This window comes from Papio anubis, chromosome 1 (assembly GCF_008728515.1).
Source record: "Papio anubis isolate 15944 chromosome 1, Panubis1.0, whole genome shotgun sequence".
In the NCBI taxonomy this organism is placed as follows: Eukaryota; Metazoa; Chordata; class Mammalia; order Primates; family Cercopithecidae; genus Papio; species Papio anubis.
In genome coordinates, this window is record NC_044976.1 from 129711299 (window position 1) to 129732782 (window position 21484).

Below are 21484 nucleotides of genomic sequence, written 5' to 3' on the forward strand. Positions count from 1 at the left end.
CCTCTTTACTCACCCTATAATATGTGACAAACACGGAATAGAAAGGCAAAGTCACTTTCTTAATGACCCTTAGATGGTAAATTAGAGAGCTTGATTTAGAGCTCAGGCTGTTGTTCTCTTTGGGGTGTGTGTGTGTTAGGAGAGGGGTATAGGGATGTGGTGGAAGCTGTGAGGGATGGAATGGGGAAGTCTACTGTTGCAGGACTTTTCCTTAGTTCAGGTAAACATGGGAGTCCTTATCATGTGGCCATGAAAAGTTAGGCTCGCAGACAATTTGAAGCGTGAGGAGGGCAGAGTTTATTGGGTGAAAAGGAAAGAGGGAAACGGTCCCTCTGCAAAGCCAGACTCCCTGCTGGTGTGCTTCCCACCTCACAGTTTGAATTTCAGGTTCCACCCAGGAAGAGGAGGGGCCGGGCTCTTTCCCACTGCAAATGGCACAAACTTATGTGGCTCCACCCCAGTGTACACTCCTCCCAGTGTGCAGGCTGGAGTTTCTCTGGGGACCCCTTCCCACCTGGCTGTCTCATTGACCCCTCTAAAGAAGTGCATCTAACTGCCATTAGAATAAGGATAAGGATAAGGATGAAGACCGATCTCAACTGCTTCCTGCTGACAGGGGGCGCTGTTTTGGCAAAACAGCAGTCAAAGTCCCTTAGAGGCTTATTTAAGGGTTCCAAGCAGAAGGGGCCATTGTCCGCCTCTCCAGTTGCATGACTGTTTGGAGTTTGATGGCCTGAAGGGAAGAAGAGACAAACTGTATTATCAGGAAACATGTATCTAAACAAAGGGAGGGGTAAGGACAGCTCAAAAATCCTGAGGCCTTTTATCACTTTGCACAAGGAGAGGGAGGTCACAAGCCCAACTGGTTTAAAAAAAAATTAAAAAAAAAAAAAATTTACCCTTTAGCCAGCATGTTGGGCTTCTGGGTTCCCTTCCCCTGAGCCCAATACTAAGCTGACCAGTTTAAGGTTTGGGAAATTAACTCTTCCCAGTTTGGAGGATGCATCTGTCGGGAGTGTCCCACAGTACAAAGACACAATTGCCTATCAGTGAAGAGAGAACTGAGGGGGGAGAAAGGAAAAATGAAAGGTGTTTTTTCAAAGGAGTCCTAAAGGTTCAGGATGCTTCAAAAGGGGTACAGACTGAAAATGAATGGTTACTCATCTAGAAAGAGGGGAGCAGGCATCCCTGGTTCCCGTCTCTTCCTAGCAGATGCCCGGGGTACATGAGGGAGAGAAGGAAGAGCATCCTCTTTCCCTCTTCCATCCTCACATCCCCAAGTCCCAGCAACCTTGGCAGGCACCACTATGGGTGTTAAAGCGGTTTGCACCCATGAAGCAGGGGGACCTAGGAGATAGGAATTATCTGTTCTACCTATGTACACCCTACCTCCCCTGCTGTCAATAGCCTTGATTCCCTAGATCTCATTTATGAATTGAGTTTGGGACAAAAATGTGTCTTGAGGGATGTTGCATGGACTCCTTATCATCAGCTGAATGCTAAACTGAAACTGTGGAATTGAGTCCTTCTGCAACAAGGAAGAGAAAAGGATGACTTGTGACACACCTAGATAACTGGTGGCTATAGTTATGCTTGCTAGGATTTGGGTGCATGGTGCTTGGCTTTGGTTAGCTCCCTTGGTCTTACTTTCCCAAAAAGGAAACTTTCACGTGATGGGCATCCTATTTATTCCCATCACCTGGCAGGATTTTGCAGGATTATTGCTCAGAACTAGGATGCCAATCGAGATTTTTACATTACCCATACCTTTTGTACTTTCTGAGCTGTAGCTGGAGCTTGCTGGTTGGTTCACAGGAACAAGCAAGGTTCATCTAAAATATAGGTAAAAACTTAAAAACAACTAATGAGTTTAGAATTTAATGGCAAATGTATGATAAGTTTTGAAACACAATTTCTCTCTCTCCAGTCCTCATTTTTGGAAAAACAAAAACAAAAACAAAAACACAACAACAATAAAAAACATAAATCATGATAGGACTGAGTTGTTGGCAAAATAGATTGTAGTCTTACACTTGGTCTGATTATTTGCATAAAGTGTAAGAAGAATAATTATTTCTACATAGGCCTTTTGGATTGGCTTTGATGGAACTCTGTTTCACAAGGAGTCTCAGATAAGACCTTTTAAAACCAAGCCCAGTTACGGGTTTGTATCCTCAAATGCCTGTGAGGTGAGTGATTCTCTTCTCTTAAGGTCCCAAGATAAACGGAGTTCTTGGACCTGTTAGAAAGTGACATTCTTAGGCTGGGCACAGTGGCTCATGACTGTAGACCCAGCATTTTGGGAGGCCAAGGCCGGCGGATCACTTGAGGTCAGGAGTTCGAGACCAGCCTGGCCAACATGGTGAAACTCCATCTCTACTAAACATACAAAAATTAGCCTGGTGTGGTGGCACATGCCTGTAGTCCCAGCTACTTGGGAGGCTAAGGCAAGAGAATTGCTTGAACCCGGGAGGCGAAGGTTGCAGTGAGCCGAAATCATGCCACTGCACTCCAGCCTAGGTGACAGAGCAAGATTCTGTCTCAAAAAAAAAAAAATGGAGTGTAAGATGAAGCTGGCCTCCTTGACCTGGGGAGGGAGAGACTCCATGGGGCCATGGCAGAAAACACAGCCAGCCACCTGGGGCACCTTGGGCTCTGTGTCCCAGCCTCCGCAGGGAGGGGAGGGTGGTGAGGGGCCACTGCTCACCGGTTCATCTGTAAAAAGGAAGTAGAAGGCCATGGAGACTGAGGTCAACAGTTCTGACCCCTGGAAGCAACGGGGGTGGGGCCATGATTTCCCTTACCCTCAGAAGTCTGAGGATGAAAGGCTCAGAAAGGAGAGGGAAAAAGTTTCCTTGGTTTGCATCTCACTAACCAATTCTCGAGCCCCATTTTGGGCACCAAAAATGTAGGACTTTTCCTTAGTTCAGCTAAAGACAGGAGTGCTCATCACATGGCCATGAAAAATTAGGCTCACAGACAACTTGAAGCATGAGGAGGGCAGGGTTTTTTGGGTGAAAAGGAAAAGAGGGAAACAGGGATGGTCCACAAAGCCAGAGTCCCTGCTAGTGCACTTCCCACTTCACAGATTGAATTCCAGGTTCCCTCCAGGAAGAGGAGGGGCCAGGCTCCTCTCCACTGCAAATGGCGCAAACTTATGTGGCTCCATCCCAGTGCACACTCTGCCCAGTGTGCAGGCTGGAGTTTCTCTGGGGACCCCTTCCCATCTGGTTCTCTCACTACTGTGAAGGTCCAAAGCTATCTATGCCCAATAAGGAAAAGAGGCATTAGAGTTTGCCATTGTGGTCTGCATCAAAGAGTGAAATAATAAAAATGTACTGTTTTACACTACCTTTCTGCTTATGTGTCTTTCATTATAGTAGGCTTAGATGCCAATTAGACATTTTTATATTTTTTTGCCCAATGCTATTCTAATATGTATACACACACACACACACACACACATCTGTGTATGTATATGTGTGTGTATATGTGTTTAAGATTATTTTGCTCATTTTGGGAAATCAAATTCTGAAGAAACTTCAGATGCTACAGAAGCCAGTTTTTTCACCTACAGTGAGAATACTGAAGTTCAGAGAGATTGAGTGAAGTAGTCAAAATCACAGTATCACTCAGCTAGTAAGGAACAGACATCATCCTAAGATGTCATAGACTGCTAAAACTGCCTCTAAATTCAAATTTGACTTAATGAACACTAAGAAAAGGACTGCTTTATACACAGATGATGTTTGTATTCTCAGCTAGTCTAATATTTCATATGCATATCACTTGATGTAAGCTTTCTGTAATTGCCTATTCTTGAGTATGTGGATGATGGTGATTTGGAGTTAGTGTCATTTAAGAGGGCTACTACATCCTGGCCTTTGCTTGCTTTCCTTAACATCATGCTGATTCCCCTTCAAACTGTACTTTCTAAGGACAATCTATGTTTAAATGAAATAAGAAAAACATTACCCTCTGCCCAAAATAATTTGCCTCTTCAATTTTGTTTTCACTTAAATAGCTTCATCCTCTGATGCCTTGACTGCACTATGTCATATTTTTCCACCTTACCACATATCAGAGCTTCTCCATGGGACTCAAATCAAGTAGATGAGAAGCTGGAGCTTCCCCTAGATCTGTGGTGTGTAGACCAGAGAGGACAGAACAACTCACAGAGATGCTAATCTGTCCTCATAAACATTTTACAGACTAGTTTGTACCAAGTGGTTTTGAGGTATGCAATAGCGCTAAAGCTGACATTTTAGGTTAAATACCTGTATGTGGAATTACTGGGTCAAATAATATGAGCATAATTACTAATAATGTTGCCAAACTAATATCTCAATTAACACTTCTGAGGACATTTTCCTTAATCATATCATCATCACATTCACAAATCCTGGACATTATTAACCTAATGGATAAGGAATATTCATTGTTTTAAAGTCCCTGATTTCTGTGGGTCTCTTTAAAAAGTGTCATCTTTCTTATTTATTTTAAAAGCAATAGGCATTTCTTCCAGAGAAATAAAAAAAACAACAGAATATCAAAAACATCCATAATTCTATCTTCCAACTTGATGCATGTTTTCCATGTTTATCATGGCATAATCTACAAACAACCATACTTACTCTTATTAATGGAAATTTCTGTGAATTTTTACAAATGCATGTAGTCATGAAACTACCACAAAAGTTAAGATAGAGAATAGTTTCATCATGACAAAAATTTCCTTCCTGCTGCTTTGTTGCCAGCCTTCCTCTCAACTCCAAGCTCCTAGAAACCACTGATCTAGTCTTTACTATACTTTTGCCCTTTACGGAATGTCATAAAATGAAATTAAAAATGTAGACTTTTGAGTCTGGCTTCTTTCACTTACAGTAAAGATCTATCCATGTAGATGTGTGTGTCAGTAGTTACTCCTTTTTATTGCTGAGTACAATTCAATTATGTGGATCTACAAAAGTTTGCTTATTCAATTTTCAGGTGAGGGATAATTGAGTTTTTTACATTTTTGCATAATTACAAATAAACTTTCATGAATATTTACATGCAGATTTTTGTGTGAACATACATAATTATTTCAAGTGGATAAAAAAACTTAGAGCAAGCTTGCTGTGTCATGTGGTAAGTGTATGTTTAAATTTATAAGAAATTTCCAAACTCTTTTCTAAAGTGACTGTAAGACTTTTCATTCCCACTAGCAATAAGTAAGAGTTTCAACGGCTCTGTATCCTCCTCAGACCTTAGCATTGTGGATGCGTATTAAGTTTGTAAAAATGGACAAACTCTTTTGCATAAAGGTTATACCATTTGACATTTCCACCAGCAGTGCACGACAGTTTCAGTTTTTCCAAATCTTTGTCAGCACTTGGTATGGGTAATCTATTTTAATTTTAGCTGTTCTAATAAATGTATAATGGTATCTCACTGTAGTTTTAGTTTCCATTTCCTTAAAGATGAATTATGTTGAGTGTATTTTTATGTGCTTAGTTGACACCCACGCATCATCTTTTTGCCCATTTTAAACATTTAATTGGTTGTTCTGCAATTATTGAATTTTGAGTGTTCTTTATAAATTCTGGATACAGGATCTTTTAGTTTTTTGAGACAGAGTCTTACTCTGTCACCCAGGCTGGAGTCCAGTGGTGTGATCTCAGCTCACTGCAACCTCTGCCTCCCGGGTTCAAGTGATTCTCCTGCCTCAGCCTCCCGAGTAGCTGCGATTACAGATGCCCACCACCACGCCTAGCTATTTTTTTTTTTTTTTTTGGATTTTAGTAGAGACGGGGTTTCACCATGTTGGCCAGGCTGATCTCAAACTACTGACCTCGGGTGATCCACACACCTCGGCCTCCCAAAGTGCTGGGATTACAGGCGTGAGCCACTGTGCCTGGCCTGGATACAGGGTCTTCAGCAGCTATGTGACTAACAAATATTAAGCCACAATCTATGGTTTGCCTTTCAATGCTCTTAATGGTACCTTTTGAAGAACAGAAGTTCTTCATTTTGATGAAGTTCAAATTATTAAGCATTTATGTTATGTAGATCGTGCTTCTGGTGTGATATCTAAAAAATCTTTAATCTTTCCCTAGACCAAGATCACACAGATTTTCTCCCATGTCTTCTAGAAGTTTTATGGTTTTGGATGTTTATGAAAAGCCAATGATCCATTTGGACTTTCTTTTTGTATAAAGAGTGAGGAATGGCTCAGATTTGTTTTTTTAAGTACAGGTATCTAATTGTTCTTGTACTTTATTTTAGTCTTTTCTCCATTGAACTGTGTTTGTACTTTTGTAGAAAATCAATAGACTGTAAATTTACAAGCCTAGTTTTGGCTCTCTAGTTTTCCGTTAGGCTTTATGCTTATTCTTTCTCCAATAACACAAATTGTCTTATTATTTATATACCTTTTAAAATATTTCTAAATCATTGCCCTATGGGACAAAATATACATTTTTAATTATGCAGTATCTACTTTCAAATAATACTGCACTGCTTCACATGTTGTACAGGATCTTCTAACAGTATACTCCTAATTCTTCCCTCTTGTATTTTGTGCAATTGTTGTCATGTAGTTTACTTTTAAATTTGTATAAACATATAATACATTGATAAAGTATTTTTGCTTGAGACAAGGGATTGACAAACTAAATGAGATACTGTAATGAATGAGAAACAGATGTTTATTGTGATCATCTGTTGATATTCTGAATTTGTTTATCCAGCAATTATCCTATCCTAATTTGGTGGAGAGAGGAGCCTGTGAACTGCTGCTCTCAGGTAACTTACAATCTGATTGAAGAAGATGTATCACGTATTCTTCAATTAAATGCTGCTTAGACCAGTTGGCTTGAATTGGTCCTTTTTATTTCTCTATGTTTTTTTACTGGCCTTAATAACCTGGATGGAGAAAAAAAAAAAAAAACATGCAGTCTGAGATGCGGTCAATAAGTGGCCCCTCCTCTGTTTGCAGTCACTATGGCCTTCTAAAGTGTATATCACCTTCTGATAAAATTATTTTGTTCCCACCCTTCTAATACATTGGTTTGTCTTGGATCATACTCCCAAAGTGAATATCTGACCTGAGAAGTACACTCCAACTTAGCAAGGTCATATATGCATATTTCTCGTCTTGGCCTCCACTCCTACAGAGACGGCAGGCAGTGCAACCGACACTGAGACTTGGGGAAGAGCACCAAGTAGTGGCAGGAGATGGGTAGGAGGGTGTGGTGGAAGGTCAAGAGTAGGGGTTTACATGGACTCAAGTGCCCTGGACTATGGTAGGTGCAGGCGTGGTGGGACTGGCTAGGGAAATGTGTCCTCAAAGTATCTATTGTGTGTCTACTTTCAAAGACATTACTCAGAATGACTTTTCCAACTCTGGGCAAGCTTTCTGCTTTAGACTTGTAGTGTCACTGAGGAGCTCCTTCTTGGGCTCTGTGTGCATAACAGTATGCGCCTCTGCCTTGAAAAGCCCATGTTCTCTTAACTGTGTATCTAGAACACGTGTTTCCTAAGAGGGAGGTTCCTCAGTTCTGGGAGATGGACGTGTACTAAATATCAATGTCTTCCATTCCATATCCTGTTCAATGGCTCCAGTCCAGCTTCCTGACAGAAAGCAAAACATATCACCCCCTTGGAGAGTTGACTTTGCTCCATGCAGTTCCCACCTTTATGATGCTATGAACTCCAGATGTCAGCTGTGGTTTTTCTCCATTTTTTGACAGTGTGAAGAATGTAAGTCGAACCTTATCTCCTTCCTTACACTGCATTGTGTCCTCGTTTCTAACCACCAATACTTCCATTTCCCCAGTCTTGTCACTTAGGTCAAATAATACATTTTTCTTCTTTTCTGTTACCTGTAAAAGAAAATCAACATCCAGCCTCTGATAATCTGATTAAGGAATGCCACATCAGTCACACATCAGACATGCCAGAAGAAGGCTCTAAAAAGAAATACAGAGCCGGGCGCGGTGGCTCAAGCCTGTAATCCCAGCACTTTGGGAGGCTGAGACGGGCGGATCACAAGGTCAGGAGATCGAGACCATCCTGGCTAACACGGAAAAAATACAAAAAAAAACTAGCCGGGCGAGGTGGCGGGCGCCTGTGGTCCCAGCTACTCAGGAGGCTGAGGCAGGAGAATGGCGTAAACCCGGGAGGCGGAGCTTGCAGTGAGCTGAGATCCGGCCACTGCACTCCAGCCTGGGCGACAGAGCCAGACTCAGTCTCAAAAAAAAAAAAAAAAAAAAAAAAAGAAATACAGTTAATTCTTGAACAACACAGATTTTACCTGTGCAGGTCCATTTATATGGGAATTTTCCTGTGTCTCTGCCACCCCAAGACGGCAAGAGCAACCCTCCTCTTCCTCCTTCCTCCTCAGTCTACTTAACATGAAGACAGTGACGAAGAACTTTGATGATCTACTGCCACTTAATGAATAGTCAGTATATTTTCTTTTTTGTGATTTTCTTAATAACATTTTTCTCTACCTCACTTTTTAAGAATATAGTATATAATATGTATAACACAAAAATGTGTTAAGTGACTGTTTATATTGTCTGTAAGGCTTCTGGTCAAGAGTAGGCTATTAAGTAGTTAAGTTTTTGGGGAATCAAAAATTATATGCAGATTTTCGACTGCTCAGGGTCAGCAGCCCTAATCCCTACATTGTTCAAGGGTCAACTTGAAGAAAAAGTTTCTGCTTTGAAACTAGCAGGTATATATCTAATAGATGTTAGCAAGTTCACACAGAGGAGGCAGACGTGTCTTACTTAGAATATGCTGTCTCCTATGCCCATCTTTCCAGTCCCAAACTCCCTTCCTTTAGGAGGAGGCCAGGGTGGCCCATAGAAGCAACAACTGCTGGATAGAGAGGATGGAGCTTCTCCAGGGCCAGTAGCCAGATTAGTCAGGGGAAAAAAGAAGACCCTGGGGTTGGAAGAGAGCTATTTTTTTTATTTTTTTATTTTTTTATTTTTTGAAACAGAGTTTCTCTCCTTCACCCAGGCTGGAGTGCGATGGCGCAATCTTGGCTCACTGCAACCTCCACCCCACTGGGTTCAAGCCATTCTCCTGCCTCAGCCTCCAGAGTAGCTGGGATTATATATAGGTCCCTACCAATACACCCGGCTAATTTTTGTATTTTTACTAGAGACAGGTTTTGCCACATTGGCCAGGATGATCTGGAACTCCTCAACTCTGGCGATCCACCCGCCCTGGCCTCCCAAAGTGCTAGGATTACAGGCATGAGCTGCCGTGCCCAGCCTGAAGACAGCTATTTAAAACAACAAGTCCAGGAGAGACATGAGGTAATGATGCAAGATCCAGCTGAGAGTCTAGTAAGTAATCAAAGACAAGAAATAATGCACAATCAAGTCTAGATCAAAAGGAAATAGGAGGTTGGTCAGTTATTTCGGAGACTGATCATATTTTAGCTTTAATTTTATGGACTAAATCAATATATGTTAGTGGCCAGATTAAAAGCTGAAAACTGGGACAAAGAACATGACCTTCCTATCCAAGGTCATTTCACACTTGAGTTTTCCAAGAGGACTGGAGAGTCTTCCTATCAATTCCTTCTAAAACTAACCCAGGGCAGCAGAGGTTATTCTGAGGCTCTGAATGCAGGGGCAGCAGGTTCCCTCTCTACGGTTCTTCAGGTCCTGCCCTAGACCAGAAAAAGTCATTCCACAAGGCTAGTTCCCTGAAGCTCAGAGTCATAATACTTTATTATTTCTCACTTCTAATAAGTCTCCTCGAGGAGCGCCTCTGCCCGGCCGCCCCACCATCTGGAAAGAGAGGAGCGCCGGCCGCTGTGCAACCTTCCAAGTGTGAAGTGATAGCCTTGTATGTGATCTTTTCTGTCTTCCCCAAGTTTGCATTTTCGACATTAAAGTTCACTTTTAATTAAAAAGAAATAAATAAATAAGTCTCCTCAAGCTAACTCTTTCTTCTGTTTTCTTCATTTAATCACAGTTCTTTAATCCTGACTTGCATATTGGTTTCTCAGGTCAATTAATTTGGTTGATTACTCAACTACACTTATTTTGCAATCACAACAATAGTCACTTAAAATAAAGATAATACGGACAAAGTACAAAAATAACGCAGAAATAAAAACTATGTGAACGAACTAATTCCTTTTTCAGAGGCTACTGGGATAAGAATAAGTTGAAACAGGATTGTGACATTTTTGACAATAAAAACAATTTTTGAGTTTTTGTATGAATTTTGGCATGTTAACTCTGCAGCTCTTTAGAACTTTGTATTTTTTTATTTTGTCTATATGGACATTAACACCTTTTCTAAAGTCTCTTTAAGATCAGATGGAAAATACGTTATTCTTACTAATCAATATGAAATTAGCTATGAAAACTTACCTTCTGGACTACAAACAACCCATTCACAATTGTTCCAAGGGGCTGAGTTTGAAGCGTGTTGATCTTTGGCGTTTCACCAGCTTTTCTCATAATGTTCAGCGGGACATCAACCTTTTGGTCAGATTTAGCATCTAACACACATGAGGCGCTATTTACCTCTAAGAAACCACTGTGCTGATAATATCTTGATATTATAATAATTCTCTTTGGAATGAATTTATCTTTCAGCAGTGTATTAAAAACTTTTACAAAGAAGAATTCCTTCTCTGTAGCCACCGTAGCATGAAACATCTCTTGCTTGCCTTCTTGGGTCTCAAACGTGAAGGGCTTTGTTGCTTTCAGTACCATAACTGGCAAACAGTCTTTCCGAAACTCTTCTCTGATAGATTCCTGCTGGGCCACCCTCTGTTTCTGCTCAGGCTGAAGACAAGAGAAGAAAGATATCAGCTGTGACTCAAAAAGGTACTATTGAGAGGACCTTCCTTCACCCACAGTGCTAAGCCTCAGGAAGCCACAGAAGACAGGTGGAATCAAGGGAAGAGACACAGAGGGGATAAGAAGAGACTTGAGGCCTAGAATGATCTAGATGGAACAGAGAGTGCAGAAGGAAGATTTCAACTCCCGTATTCAGATAAGATGGTGTAACATGTTTTGGAGGTAGGATCCCTAAAACCAAATCCTTGCTTTGCCATGTGCTATATAAAAAGACTTCATCAGATTTCTGAAATATTGCTAAGCCTTGGGGTAAATCTGATAAATCTGATTCCATCTTCTATGGATTCCATTCGGGCATAATATATCCTTGTTTCTCTATCCAATACTGTCCTAAACATTCATTTTACTCTGGTATAAAAGTGAGGGAGCTCAGTGACCTGCACAGCGTTCCCCAAATTCCTAGGGAGGTGTTGTACGTAACAAAATGTAGACTATGTTTAATGTGAGTTAAGGGGGAGACCTAGGTCAGAGATCTTACAAGTGAGTTAAAGGAGAAATTTAAAAGGAGAATTGATACTACATTTATGGATTTACCCTTAAATAATGAATTATGCACTAAGGTTTACATTTTAAAAATATATCTTATTATTTGAAATTATAAAAAAAGAAATAATTTAAATACATAAAAAATAGATTTGGTTAAACAAAATATGGTATAGTCACAAATAGATTACTATGCAAATATTAAAAATGCTTTAGAGAAATAATGTGATAAACTGTTATAACTGACTCAATAAAGGGAAAGGTCCTAAACAGATAAAAAATATCTTTCTTTTTGGATAAATAAGCAGTTAAAGCACACACACAAACACACTACAGAGATATTTACCAACATCAATATTTTTTTTCCTAGATGATACAATTACAGGTAATTTTATTCGCTTCTCTGTGTTTTTTATTTTTCTGAATTAATAGAGATAAGATACCTTTTTTGGTTTGTTTTGGGAGAAAATACTACTTTTTAAAAGCAACTTGCCATCTAGAACCAAATGGAAATACAGGGAAAAACAAACAGAGGCATAAAAAGTCAAGTGTAGGAGTCTCGAAGGCTGTCTCTGATGTGACCTGAAGCTTGGGCCAGTGGAGCTGGGGCCAGTAAGGAGCCCTGATGGGCAGTATAACTGACTGCATTTGGATCAATGCAGGCAAAGGTCAGTTCCACTGAGTTCCACTACAAAAGTCCTCTTTGGTCCACGTATCTTTAGTTGAGTCTTCCAGACTGAATGATGCATATTTTCTTTACTGGTGATGGAATCACACCATTTATACTTGAACCTTGTTTTCTGAAAAATCCAGAAGTTTCTGGGCCAAACCCAGAGGAAATGGCTCCTCTAGACAAAGAGAATGAAGTATGTGTCATCAGTTTCTAGAGCTCACACAGCTATAAAATGGTGTAACACCTGCTTCACAGGAAATGAAATTGCATGTGTGGTGGATTCTGTGTTGGGCCTTTCCGATATTGCCTGCCGCTCCCTCAGGACTAAAGTAATCATTCTCATCAATGAGACTCTCCAGGCACTACTCTCTCAGCTAAACAGGGCCACCTCACCTTGTCCATGCAGGTGTATAAAGGGCTTTTTTACATTACTTTTAAAAAGCAATTTGCTGTCAAGAACTAAGGGAAAATACAGGGGAAAACAAACAGAGGCATGCCAGGCCGAGTGTAAGAGTCTCTGCAGTGGATCTCTGATGTGACCCAGAGCCTGGGTCTGTGCAAACCACAGACTCCCCCACCAGTCTTGGGAGCCCTGAAGGGCATTCTCAGCTCCCGAGCTCCCTGTGGGGTAGGCCAAGGCCTCTATTGCAACTACATTGGACTTGACATTCTTCCTCTTCTACTCCTTTCACTTCCTCACAGATACTAATTCTGAAAGTGCTCTAAAATAGACTTCCTGTAAACAACGGTCTATCTCAGAGTTTTCGTCTTATAGAATCCAAACCATAACAGAGTGTTAATGTGTCCAGGCCCTGACAGAGATTAGAAGCTCAACAGGTGTTTAATCGGATCAATCAGAGGTAGTTCCTGTTTTTGTGACTCAGAGTGCTTTTCACACTGTGGCCTTAATTCCCTTATTTGCATGCTCTGAGATAAAGAACAGAGAACAATGTGGGAAATGACAGTGACAGTGATGCTCTTACAAGGACAAAGACCACTCCACTCTCCTCATCCTACCTTAACATGAGGAGAGGCTTTTGGTGCAGCACGTTGCTTTGTGACATCATTTCTGATGGCTGCAGATGCAGCAGGACTCATTTCAGCTTGACTTAGTGGCTTTGGTTTTGTTACCGATTTGTATTTCTTATCAACTGATTAAAAAATGGAAGACATGGCCAATAAGCATATAAACATATGAGCAGTGCACATTTTCAAATGTCACCAGAAATAAATACTAAAACCATATTAAGATATCTTCAAGAGCAGTTAATTTTTCTATAAAAAAAAAAAAAAAAAAAAATTCTTGTTTTAAAATGAAAGAAACTGGACCTGGCACAGACACCTGTAATCCCAGCACTTTGGGAGGCCAAGGCTGGAGGATCAACCCGAGGCCAGGAGTTTGAGACCAGCTTAGTCAACATAGGGAGACCCTATCTTTATAAAAAAAATTTTCAAAATTAGCCAGGTGCAATGTCACATGTTTTCAGTCTCAGCTACTTGGGAGGGTGAGGCAGGAGGATAACTTAAGCCCAGGAGTTCAAAGCTGCAGTGAGTCGTGATCACACCACTGCACTCCAGCTTGGATGACACAGTGAGACCTTGTCTGTCTCAAAAAAACAAAAAACAAAAAAACAAAAACAAAAGACAAAAAACAAAAGAAACTATGAAGTCTTAGTCTTAAATCGGTATAACACTTTGGAAAATGGTTTGGGACACTATTTATTGAAATTCAATATCTACTTACCTTAACATCCAGTAATTCCATTCACAGGTGTACAGTCAAGAGAAACACACATACAAATACAAACATACAAAGATAAGTACATAAGGCTTATAATAAATATTCATAGCAGCATTTTTCACAATGGCCTCAAATGACTAAAATAACAATCAAAAACAGACCAATTCTCTCTCTATATATGTATATGTATATGAGTTTATATGTGTATGTAATTATCAATTAAATGGAATCTTATGTAGTAGTGAAAATGAATAAACTACTGCTATGAAACAAGGGCTGATTTCTTTTCTTTTCTTTTTTTTTCTGAGGCGGAGTCTCACTCTGTCACCCAAGCTGGAGTGCAGTGGCCCAATCTCATCTCACTGCAACCTCCACCTCCCAGGTTCAAGTGATTCTCCTGCCTCAGCCTCCTGAGTAGCTGGGATTACAGGTTCACGCCACCATGCCTGACTAATTTTTGTATTTTTTTAGTAAAGACGGGGTTTCACCATGTTGGTCAGGCTGGTCTTAAACTCCTGACCTTGTGATCCACCTACCTCAGCCTCCCAAAGTGCTGGGATTACAGGCATGAGCCACCGCACCTGGCCACAGATTTCTAATTATGTTCTACAAGGCCTTGCCTTGTTCTTCTATCGAGGGGACCCCATCCTGCCCTCTGAAGACTCTCTGTACTCCAGCCACACTGGCCTTCTTTCAGTCCTCAAGCAAGTCAACACCTGCTGTCATAGGGATTTTCACAGTGTTCCCTCTGACTGAAGGTACCTTTAACTCCTATGCATTTTTCAGAGCTTAGTGCAAGGGTCACTTCCCTATGGAACCCACTTTGACCAACACCAACTCTAATTCGTGGCTTATGTTAATGCTCCTTTGACACATGCTGCTGAAGAACCATCTTCCTTTCCATTAGAGCATTTGTCTCAGTTAATTACATTCATAAATTTTCCTGTAAGAAAAATATCTACTTTCCCTTTAGAGTATAAGCTGTATAAAATTTGGATTTGTTTTTAACACCTTGTTTTATCATAAGAACCTAAAAGCTTTCCTTGTACCTATTAGCAATTCAATAGATATTTACTGAATGGATGAAGTAATGGATGGATGGGTGGCATGTTGGCTCCTCACTAATGCCTACAAAATGCAGTTGTATACTTTGGCTGGGTTCCTCCACATCTATGGTCAGGTTATATGTTATTGTGAAAAGCCAACTCCTAGTCCTGATTTTTAAAAAGACCATGTAACAAGATGGTCGTGTTTAATGACTTAAGGCACTCTCAGGCAGAAGAGGGCCTGAGAAATTATTAGATGTCATTTCTGATAGAATTTGAACAACTCTGGGCTGAAATAGCAAGGCAATCACTTTGATTTTACTAAAAAGAGAAACGATACTGTTTTATGAGGTAGTAGGTACTCTGTCATTACCTTTCAAAGATCAGAAAGTGGTTGACTGTCTGACAGGGATATTGTAGCAGGATCTCTGCTCTAGAAAGAAGTTACACTAACCTTCTAATGATAAGTTAGTTCCATGCAACTGGTTTCAGAAAGGTATGCAGATAAAGTCTCTTCTATGTTCACAGCATCGGCGAGAAAACAGCATCAAGGAGGCCAAGGGAATCAACCTACCATTCTACCACATCACATCAGCCATATTTCATCTCACACACAGTGGTACCGATATTTGTGGACAAGCTTGTCTGCCCACTATAAATCTCTCATTTGCCTTAATAATCAGGTGGACATTGTTACTGATTATCTCATTTATCATTTTCAGCATTTTATTTTAATCTTGCAGGACTTCTGTAGACTGTGATCACATTTTCTCTTAGCTTCCTTTTTCTATGCTTATAAGTCCTTGTATTTTCTCATCTTGCTTCATACAAAAGCTTCTCCTGTCTACTAATTATTGCCTCTGTCTTCATTAAAGATTCTCCAGGTATCTTCTACCTTCCATGGGGTGAGGTTGTGAGTAGAAGAGCATATAGCACTCTACATGCAGACATGCCATGGCAACAGAGAAGGATCACTTAACCAAGAATGATAGTAACTGTTCAAAAAAATGAAACAAAAACTTTTCATACAATAATAGAAATAGCATGGACACACAAAAATTTCCTACATTCAAAAGAGGCCTAAGTATGTCCACGGATGGAATTTGAGAGCGATGAAGGAACTCAGTTGCCTTCTTGTAGAGCGTGCAGAAGTATGCTTTGTGTTTTGTTGTTGTTGTTGTTGTTTGAGACAGGGTCTCACTGTTGTTGCCCAGGCAGGGGTGCAGAGGCATGATCTCAGCTTACTGCAACCTCTGCCTCCCGGGTTCAAGTGATTCTTGTGCCTCAGCCTCCCGAGTAGCTGGCATTACAGATGCCTGCCACCATGCCTGGCTAATTTTTGTATTTGTAGTAGAGACAAAGTTTCACTATGTTGACCAGGCGGATCTCGAACTCTTGACCTCAAGTGATCCATCTGCCTTGGCCTCCCAAAGTGCTGGGATTAAAGGCGTAAGCCACTGCACCTGGCCCAAAAGCATACTTTGAATCCTACAACTGTTACATTTGGAGACTCTCATTTGGGACAGCCTCTGGATGATCTACTCCTGAGTCTCCAAGTTAGTCCCAAACTGGATCTTTTTTAGCTAAGTAGAATAACAAAATCCCAGAATCATTAGAACAGCAAAATGGGGAGAAGATTGTAGAAGGGGAAATTTTGTGCTATCCTGGTCAAAGAGAAGAATTAATTCTTGATTTATTGCCAAAATAAAAGATATTTCTAAACATCTCAGCCTATGTTTGCCAATAGATTCCTGTCTCATCGCAGATAAGAAACACAGGGCAGTTGGTTACATGGAAGTAACATGGGTAGTTACTGCCATCTAAGGGCCATCTTAAAGAACTACACCTTCTAACTTAAAGCCTGGGAAAACAACCACTCCTTTCTCATTAGTGCCTTAGAAACTACCTAACAGTTTACATCTGTAGAGAATTATGGACGTACATAGTTATCACTTATGTGGCTTCATTTAACCTTCTTATAAACCATGTGTGAGAAGCCATGTCACCGTGTTGTACACCCACAAATGCTATTAAAAGCTGTTGTAATCTTTGCTGTTACGGTTTTACTTTGAATCCTAAAACTGTTGCATTTGGAGACTCTCATTTGGGACAGTCCTGGAGTGCTATGCTCCTTTGTTAGCTCTTTTTTGTTCTTCAGACATAAAGCCAGGACGTATCAATTGTTCTTAGTAAACAAACTCAGGAATTTAAACTAAATGTATATAATTCAGATGGAGATGATGAGTGATTTATTGAATAATCTTAAAAACGTCTGTTGTGGGTAATTTATACTGTCACTGGAGATAGAGAGGAGAGAGAGTCCCTGAAGGAGGATTCTCCCTCCCTGAAGAAGGAGGAGATCATCCCCTAAAGAAAGAAGCATAGTCTGGGACCATAGAAAGATAGGGACATGGAGAGGAATAAACAGACTGTGTGAAGGAAAAAAAGGTGCTCAATATCCTGGTTTACAACTTTCCAATGCAATAATTTATATTTTTGAGACTTCAGTAGAATGTGAGAGCATTACATACTGTGGAAATGGAGTTGGGAAAAGTTAACTTTGAAATTCTACATCCATATTCACTGTAATTGAACTGGAGACAAAGATGGGCAAGGAGAAAAGATGATAAATGGAAGTGGTCACCCTAAAGGCTGGAACAAGAGATGCAAACCAAGGCTGGAATGGATTTGTGGAATTTGTAACAAACACTTCCTACAAGTGATTCTCAGTAAAAGGGGGCAAAGAGACAGGTGCACTAAGTTAGCAAACAAATTCCAACAGTGTGCACTGGGGGTCATATCCCAGGGACGCCATGAAAGGAAAGGCCCAGGCTTGGCAGAGAAAGGGACTGGGCAGGTGCGGGACTACCACATTACCTTTCTCCTTCTCTTCCTGAAGACGTTTTGCCAAAAGCATATAATTCAACTTCTGAAAAATAAGAATGGTCTTCTTCACTGCAGACACTACACCAGCATTTTGAATCATCAAGTCAGCTACTTGTATTCTGTTTGCAGTACGTAGTTTGCCTGTGGCGATATTAAACTCGTCTGAAAGAAAGAACTTAAACCTATCCAGTTCCTCATCAGTGATGTTATCCAGGCCCGTTAGCAAGAGTATCTCCTTGTATTTACTCTCCATCTGACGACTTTGGGATCAACCTATAAGGAATCCAAAGCATGTAAGATTACAACACCAAAAGGGATTCTACATTCAAAATAAAGCAAGGTGAGCTATTAATATTTTTAAAGAAAAATAAACAAAATGTTTGCAGTAGTAAAAGAGATTTGAATGGGACATAGGTAAGAACTTCTTAAGCAAGGTGATCCCTATTCCTGGGAAAGACATCTTCAGAAAGTATACAACACCTCTAGAATTCTTAGAAAACAGGATACATCAGCTGGGCATGGTGGCTCACGCCTGTAATCCCAGCACTTTGGAAGGCCAAAGCGGGCGGATCACCTGAGGTCAGGAGTTTGAGACCAGCCTGGCCAATATGGCAAAACCCCATCTCTACTAAAAATACAAAAATTAGCCGGGCGTGGTGGTGGGGGCCTGTAATCCCAACTACTCAGGAGGCTGAGGCAGGAGAATCGCTTGACCCAGGAGGCAGAGGTCACAGTGAGCCAAGAACGCGCCATTGCACTCCAGCGTGGGCGACAAGAGCAAAACTTTGTCTCAAAACAAACAAACAAACAAACAAAAAAAACACTACAACAAAAAGGAAACAGGATACATTTTCCTTTTATTTTTAAAATAGATTTATCGAGGCATAACTGGCATACAACACAGTGCATATATTGGAAGTATACAATCTGATAAATTTTGGCATATACATATACTTGATGAAGTGCAATTAATCAATTTGTTCTTTCATGGATCATGCTTTCACTGTCTTATTTAAGAAATCTTTTCCAATCTCAAGATGAGAAGATTTTATGTTTTCCTCTAAAAATATTATGGTTTAATCATTTTATTTGGGTGTATGTACTGTTTTGAGTTATTTTGTATATGGTATAAGCAATGACTCAAAGTTCATTTATTTTTCATATGAATATGAAATTTCCCAGAACCGTATATTAAAAAGACTATCCTTTTTAACGATTTTTTTTACCTTTGCAAAAATCAGTTGTCCAAATATGAGTGAGTCTATTTCTGGATTCTTTATTCTGTCCATCAACCTATTTTTGTATCTTGTTGCCAAAATCACATTGTAGTAATATAGTTGTTTATGTATAGTACCCAAAATAATACACAAAACATTATAAATAATAATTCAAAAGTTTATAACTATAAGATTAATATGCAGAAATGCATTCCTTTATTCTAGCTCCACTCCAAGAGTGAAAAGAATCATGTAAAAAAGTAATTTCCAATAGCAACAAAACTACAAAGTACATAAGAACATCTAATACAATATATTTAAGAGTTTTAAAGGTAACCTTATAAAACTTCATTGGGAGATTTAAAAGACCTACTTAAGTCGGTGTATGTGTGATATTTTAAATGGGAAAACTTGATAAAATGAAGACAGCAATGTTGTCAAATTAATCTATAAACTCCCATCCAAAATCTCAAAGGGTTTTTCATAGAACTTATCAGAATGATCTTAAAACCTAAATGAAAAAAATAAAGACAAAAACCTGCAAAACATGTTGAATTGTTTATTAGGATGTAGTATCCCTACTACTAGGTATCAATACTTACTACAAATGTATAATAATTAAATCGATACGGCAGTGGCATAGAGAAAAATGAACTAATAAATAGAGTGTGGAAACAGGACCACATGTAAGTTAAAGCATGGTACATAATCAAAGTGGCATTAAAAATCACAAGGAAAGAATGGCCCACTATAAAAAGTATTCAGGCAAATGATAATATTTGGGGAATGATATATTTGGCCTTTCTCTTATATCATACACAAATATATATCTGGCTGGATTAATTATCTAAACAGAATAGTAATGATGTTGAATAAAACACAGAATTTCTCAATACATTGAAGTAGGAGGTTTCTTAAACAAGGCACAAAAAGGACAAGCCAGAAAAAAAACCAAAAACTTTGTCAAATGTGATTGCATGCATATTCTTAATTTCTTTGTAGGAAACACACACACACGTGCACACACACACTAAACAAAGTGATTATATAAGGCAAAAACTGGGCAGATACCTGAAAAAAAATATATATATATATATATAGCTAATAGAAGTTTTGCTTTTGGAATACATAGAGAACCATGTATCACTAAGAAAACAATAAACAGTCTATTTGAAAAGTGTGCAAAAGATGTGAATGAGCAATTTTCTCAAGTATCCAATAAACATAAAAAAGATGTTTGACATTATTAGCAATTAATGACTTCCAGAGCAGCAACATATAAAGTGGAATAAATAAGCCAAGGAACAGGAAAAGATGTTTATGAACTGAAAATAACTGATTGTGAATTTTAGGGAAGCTTGAATACCCCCATCAGTAGAGTCAATGTTAATAAATTCTAAACTATCACTGTTAATGGCCTCATAATGTTTTTCCTTATATGCTGGTAAGGGCTGGACAAACTCTACTTAAACATGTAGAGTTCATGAGTGAAAATTAAAACTATTATCAGGACCATTTTCCAAATAAGAAATACATTAAAAATATTTGTAATGATAAAGCCATCCAAATGCCCCCGTCCTACTGATGAAAGCAAGGAAGGACACTACCTTTGCTGAATATCTACAATCAGCTTGGCATGATTCCTGCTTTCCTACTTGTCTATAAGAAACTAATCTTCCTATAAGCCTCTTATATAATAACAATCACATTTTAATCACATTTTAATAAGATTGACTCATCATTTTCTCTGAAGTTATGTTGTCTTATAAATGAAAAACTTGCATTTTACTTCATAATATCTGTTAACTTAAAAAATGCTTGTATTTGCTATTGGCATAAAAGTCAGTCTTACAAACAGGCTGATAGATAAACCCCAACGGGATCTGAAGCTTAAGGAACACCAGCTCAGAGACACCAGAGGACATGGCTAAAGTGAGTAAAAGATAAATGAACCCATCCTTTCAGAGCTCATGTCCATTTTCCCAGGTTCAAGTTCTCAGAGGGGTGTATAGCATGGCTGGCCTTTCCTCAGTTGTCTTTTTCGGCGGAGAAACGGTTCAGTCTCTCCTCTCTAACCCAGCTTCTCCATGGTGCTTACCTCCTGATCCCTGGGGCGATCAGCAAACCGGGTCTGCCACCTTCTCTTCAGAGAGCTTAACTAACAGAGGGCTCAGGAGAGCATGCCCAAATAACCTACGTGACTTTCAAAGCTACAAAGACTCTGACACTTCTGAACAGCTTCACACGTACCCCTAATAAACACTTCCCGTCACCCGCAGGCCCAGTGTGGGTAGGAGTGACAACTGGAGCTCTCATTGGCTGAGCTGGTTTGGGTTCTCACTAGCAGCCACAGAAGAAAATTTCTATAGAAACTTGTATCTGAGTCATGCCACATAGTTACACTGATTGGAAACAGAAAGTGGCTAGGAAACTGTAAAAAATGACCGAAGATGACTTAGTGATACGCTTTGTGACTAAGGGGCCTGGTGATGACATTTTTTCTGGTATAAACAAGCACACTGATCTCAGAGGGTATCTACAAGCATTGCCAGTATGCC

At 39.7% G+C, this 21484-nt stretch overlaps 1 protein-coding gene and 2 long non-coding RNA genes across 9 annotated transcripts; 2 read left to right on the plus strand and 1 right to left on the minus strand.

Moving 5' to 3' along the window:
• Positions 1–273: 273 nt before the first annotated feature.
• Positions 274–21288, minus strand: AIM2 (absent in melanoma 2). 7 transcript variants are annotated; one of them, XR_004177921.1, is made up of 8 exons: positions 21025–21288; positions 17701–17982; positions 13054–13187; positions 10386–10805; positions 7677–7865; positions 6796–6906; positions 1768–1832; positions 274–733 (listed from the first exon to the last, which is right to left on the minus strand). XR_004177921.1 is itself a non-coding variant. In XM_003892883.4 (6 exons), the coding sequence occupies exons 2-6, from the start codon at positions 17960–17962 to the stop codon at positions 6880–6882; spliced, it is 1032 nt and encodes a 343-aa protein (XP_003892932.1). In that variant the 5' UTR covers positions 17963–17982; positions 21025–21288; the 3' UTR covers positions 6672–6879. The 7 variants fall into 7 exon arrangements, 5 of the variants coding, with proteins under 5 accessions (XP_003892932.1, XP_021781140.1, XP_021781155.1 ...); XR_004177922.1 differs by having other exon boundaries at positions 1768–1850; XM_003892883.4 differs by lacking the exons at positions 274–733; positions 1768–1832 and having other exon boundaries at positions 6672–6906.
• Positions 2460–6931, plus strand: LOC116270040. The gene is made up of 2 exons (XR_004177925.1): positions 2460–5130; positions 6099–6931. It is a non-coding gene; the product is annotated as an uncharacterized LOC116270040 (long non-coding RNA).
• LOC110741169 lies at positions 8265–9949 on the plus strand. The gene is made up of 2 exons (XR_004177926.1): positions 8265–8446; positions 9158–9949. It is a non-coding gene; the product is annotated as an uncharacterized LOC110741169 (long non-coding RNA).
• Positions 21289–21484: the final 196 nt, after the last annotated feature.

What these genes read in the sequence shown, in the direction of transcription:
- AIM2 (XM_003892883.4), bottom strand. Translation starts at nt 17,962, where the DNA reads ATGGAGAGTAAATACAAGGAGATACTCTTGCTAACGGGCCTGGATAAC. An exon ending in AAGCCTCTCCTCATGTTAAG is followed by an intron (nt 10,806 to 13,053) that starts GTAGGATGAGGA and finishes TCTTGTCTTCAG; the next exon opens with CCTGAGCAGAAACAGAGGGT. An exon ending in GAGTTCATAGCATCATAAAG is followed by an intron (nt 6,907 to 7,676) that starts GTGGGAACTGCA and finishes TTCTCCATCCAG; the next exon opens with GTTATTAAGGCCAGTAAAAA.